Genomic DNA, 4,904 nt, shown 5'->3' with positions numbered 1-4,904 from the left:
CACATGTTCTCACTCATATATGGGAGCTAACACAGTAGATCTCATGGAGGTAGAGAATAGGGTGATGGTTACCAGAGCCTGGGAAGAGTAGGAGACGGGGATAAAGAGAGATTGGTTAATGGGTGCAAACATACAGTTAGAAGGACTAAGTTCTAGTTTTCAATAGCACAATGGAGTGAATATAGTTAACAATATATTGTATATTTCAAAATAGCTAGAAGATATGAAATGCTTCCAACACAAAGAAATGATAAATGTTTGAGGTGATAAATATCCTAAATGCCCTAATTTGAGTATAAATGTATCAAAATATCACATGAACCCCATAAATATTTGCAATTATCATTTATCAATAAATTTTTTAAAAACTTTCATTGGCTCCCGATTGCCTGTAGCAGTAATTTGCAATATTTTTCCCTCTTTTGCAAGCAAGCATGATAGGCAATGGATGCTGTTCATCTGAGGAGCTCCATTCACATCCACTGCTATACCCAGGATTATTTGCAAATTCAGGCATGCCAGCTGTAACTCTCCCTCCCTTCTCTCCAACTCAAGGAGGCATATTACAATACACATGAATGAGAATGGCATTCTCATGCACTCTAATATATTTCAAAAGTAAATTATTCCCCGACTCTGTATTTTACTGCTGCTAATAAAGTATTTGCAACATGCTTCAAAATTAATCATACTAGAGGTTAAGACACCATGGCTACAAACTACATTCTCATTGATAAATCCAGACTCGTTTGTATGCTATACATATTCCAGTTTGAGTCTAAACCACATTTCAGGGTCTGCTAATCTAGTCCCAATGCCCCCCATCCCCACCTGGCATACACGAATATCCTTTCCAGATTACTTAAAGATCTTGAAACATATTCTGCAATTATAATATCCTCACTTTTGTTCTTTTTGACTGAAATATTCTGTGCCCACTTCTATACTTGGTTAACCTCTCCTTACATTTAAGTGAAAATACAAACGTTTGTTCTTCTGGAAGACGTTTTGAATAGACCTTATTCCCACCATATTCCAGCCTAAGTCTCGGGAGGGATTTTGAGCTTTCTCTCATGTTCCTATACTACTTTATGTCATAAGTATTTGATTCCTGTTTTTTTCTCATCTTATCCTGTTATATTCCTGCCCAGTTATATCCTTATTATATCCCTTTATTCACCAAGGACAAAAACTATCTTTTCTTTCTTTGTGTTTCCACAATCTAACATAGTGCCTTACATAGAAAATACACTTAGGGAATATTTGTTGAAGATGCTTCAGCAAAGGTTGTAGGCAGAACTGATCTAGGAGTCCTATTGATTATACTATGTTTTGTTAATTTTTATTAAAGAAAAGATTAAATGTGCAAGGGGAAAAATATTTTGAGTGAAAAGGTACTTTTTCCCATTGTATAGTTGACAGAATTATTTTAAAAGTGCTTATTCTCACACCAGCATCCTCTCAACCATGAGCTTCCCTTTCTTCTCAGTCTTTAATGCCTATCTTTGAGGATTTCACTGAATATTGTCACATCCTCCAGAGGGTGGGTAGAAGAAATGAGACTCAAATTGCTGCTCTTATGCTTCTCAGTATTTCTGTTGAAGCATTTGAGAGGGAAAGAAATATTGACACTGATACAATAGCTTTCACAGTTATCATCTTAACCCCGTATCCTCAATTAGTATAAATACATACATCATACCTCTTTATTCATGAGCATATGTATAAAGGGATTAACACAAATGAACCCCCTTATTCTCTGAGGATAAATGTATTCTGATCAGAAATAAGAATAATTTAGAAATCATTCAGTCAGAGAGTTTCTGTCATTTTTTCTTCTCTCATTTTAGGAAACAAAGATAAATAGTAAAAGAGTGCCCCATTCTTATAGAAACACTGAAGTTAGGAGAAATGAGATTGGTATCTTATGTAGTTCCTTGTACAGGGGATAGTTAATGAATGGTTTATTGTGGGGACTGTTGTATATTGAACATCCAGAATTTATTCAAGAGATAAATCTATAGATAAGGAAGAAAGGGAGGGAAATGCACAGAACAACAGTCTTATTGCCCATTCTTGCTATATATTTACAACATTTAAAAAGCTTTGTATTAAAATGATGCCAGCCATGTTGTCTTATTTTCCAAAGATTTTAAAGTAAGAGTCTTGTCAAAAAGAAGGCTATCTAAAGTTTGCTCTGTAATGACTTAAGGGTTAGCTGGTTTTACAAGCATCTTATCAACAGCAAAAGAAAAACAGATAGTACCAGTACAAATTCACAGTCACTTATCTTATTTCATAGCTTAGGAAGCTATGTGGCATGTGCATGTGGTATATTTTACATAGAGCATGGCTTGATTCTCTTTTTTTATTTATTTGCATCACTGGTTACCCGCTTGAGCTTCTTGTAACTATTGTAAATCTTCAAGAGGCTGGCTTTCATTTTTACACTAAATGTATTGATTTATCTTTTAGATTTCCATGTAGAAGAGGCACTGGATTGGCCTGGAGTGTACTTGTTACCAGGCCAGGTTTCTGGGGTGGCTCTGGACCTTAAAAATAACCTGGTGATTTTCCACAGAGGTGACCATGTCTGGGATGGAAAGTAAGTAATATTTTTTCTTTCAAGGAGTAAATGAAAATAAAAATAGTATACATCGGTTTTCATTAAGCTAAGAATAATTATGAGAGAACTGTAAAGGTTCTTTTAAACTTGATTTTTTTATATTTGCCCTTTTAATGTATGACTTAATAAGTACCAGAGAGGAAGTCTTTTGCATTTTAAAACAAAGTATTTTCACCAACTAGTTTATGGAAAGAAGACAGTAACAATCTGTGATTCAGCCTACTTTCCATTCTCCTCCCTCATCCTTGAAGCTACCTTCATTTCCTAAGGAGAATAATATTAAAGGTAGTTCAGTGCATTGCAGAAAATTTCAAGACTTTAAAGAAAGTGATAAGTGATTAACTAAGAAAGGTTACTGGTTGACTATAATAAAGCACTTCGTTATTTTCATGTCCTGGGTACAGAAATGTTTTAAGGCCATTGGACTCTCCCTTTTCATTGGACCACTCCATAGCAGTAATAACAGCCTTCTGGACATTGGCGTTGGAGCAGTTTGGCTACCACATGTGTAGAAATATTAACTTGGCATTCCATTTTAACATAGAACAATTTTATTACTCAAATTAGGACTGCCTAATACCACTACTCTATCCTCTGTGTTTCCCTTTCCAATCTTTCATTCTATCTTCCACTACCTTCTTAGAGGGCCTTTTATCAAAAATGTCTAACATTTATCGAGTGTTTCCTGTTGGCTTATCACTATTCTAAATGTTTACATAAGTTACCTCACAGTAATAACAGGTGCTGTTATTACCATCATCGTTCACATTTTACAGATGAAGAAACCAAAAGAAGTAAAGTATTGTGCTCAAGGTCTCACAATTTGCAAGTGGCAAAGCCAGGCTTCAGTTGCTTTCCATCTAACTCTAGAGTTGGCCCACTTAACCACTTTAATTGAATTGTAAGCACATTCACATGATTGTATTTTACTCCAAAATTTAGCAGGTAATTTTAGTTCTCCTGAATAATGAATATCCATTATTCATTTGTTTTATCACATATTTACATATAGAGGTAAATTTTAAAATCCCTTATCAGTTAAGTCTAACGGACCTTCTTTCACATGTACAACTACAGGTTCTCATTTGGAAAATTGAGGGTCTACATGTACCGTTCAGTTGTTTTTCCTCCATTTTCAGAAATGTTGAGTAAACTTATGTTAAACCTGCTCGATCACATATACATATACGTAATTTTTTGTGAAGTTGGAGATGGAATTCAATCAACATTTCAAAATAGATTGGTAACAGCTTTGTTACTGTTTAATTGTCCTTTCCAGTTGTCACACTTGAAAATGGAATCTGAAAAAGATCACTTTGGAGTTCAAAACAAACAATGGAACTCAACATTCTCATTCATACATCTCTGTTACATCGTCTTATAGTCATTATTGAACATCTAATGGCATTTTAACAAGTTCTTTAAAAGCAAACTATTACTATTCATTGTAGCATATTCTTCATTTTAATGAATATTGCTACATTTTCTTCATGGATTTCTAGCCACATTTTACCAGATGAGAAAATTACAGCATCATTTTCTCCCACTGATACTGTTTCAGCTGGCTAAAGCTAAATTGGATAAAGTCCAATTTTCCATTTCAATGTGATATTCATTCCAAGTAAACAGCAGAGTCTGGAATAGTTTAATAGAAAAAGGGATCAGTAAAGGCCAGCTTGGAGTAGGAGATGACATAGGACTATGAAACAATCGCCATATAAGAGCATTTTCTGTTGCTTATATATCTCAGTGCTAGCTAAAGAACCGCTTTTTTCCTGGCACCTAGCTTTCATCTAGATAACCAGGTATCCTATAGAAGTAGATTCTAGTTTCACTGCCAAAGCAATGTTGTGTTTGCCTGATGTGTTCCCTGGTGTGTTTGCCCTGATAAATGACATCAACGAAGGGTGCTGTTGAAAATGCAAGAATTTTTCAGAGCAGACTGCTGATTTTACTCATTAAATTTCTGTTTTTTCTTTTTCCTTCATATTTATCTTTCAGATATAAAAATATTTGTCATCTCTCTTTCTTTCTCCCTTCCTGGTGCTGCTTATTGGTCCCTAGCAACCTTTTCAATCCATGGTTATAAGGAAATTCTTTTCTGGCACTCAGATCTCTGCTTCCAACCACTCTCTGCTTTATTATTGGTGAAGAGAATTAAAGGTGGATTACTCTGTTATTTTGTAGGAAAATGGATACAGATTTGTTCAAAGAACAAATTAGATTCTGGTTCTGATTTCTTTCAATGGTTGTACATGACCATCCTTCCCCACATATG

The 4,904-nt window shown here is 34.8% G+C and overlaps 1 protein-coding gene across 1 annotated transcript in view; it reads left to right on the top strand.

The window, feature by feature from the left end:
* Positions 1–4,904, top strand: part of PAM (peptidylglycine alpha-amidating monooxygenase) — a 344,515-nt gene that overhangs the window by 301,681 nt on the left and 37,930 nt on the right. Inside the window, exon 12 of the mRNA XM_012641055.1 lies at positions 2,476–2,605. Coding sequence (XP_012496509.1) covers positions 2,476–2,605 — 130 coding nt within the window. The remainder of the gene's footprint in view (positions 1–2,475; positions 2,606–4,904) is intronic.

Source organism: Propithecus coquereli, unplaced genomic scaffold (assembly GCF_000956105.1).
Source record: "Propithecus coquereli isolate 6110/MARCELLA unplaced genomic scaffold, Pcoq_1.0 Scaffold160, whole genome shotgun sequence".
Classification (NCBI taxonomy): Eukaryota; Metazoa; Chordata; class Mammalia; order Primates; family Indriidae; genus Propithecus; species Propithecus coquereli.
Note: the sequence above shows the minus strand (reverse complement) of the source record. Positions and strands in the feature narration are given on the sequence as shown.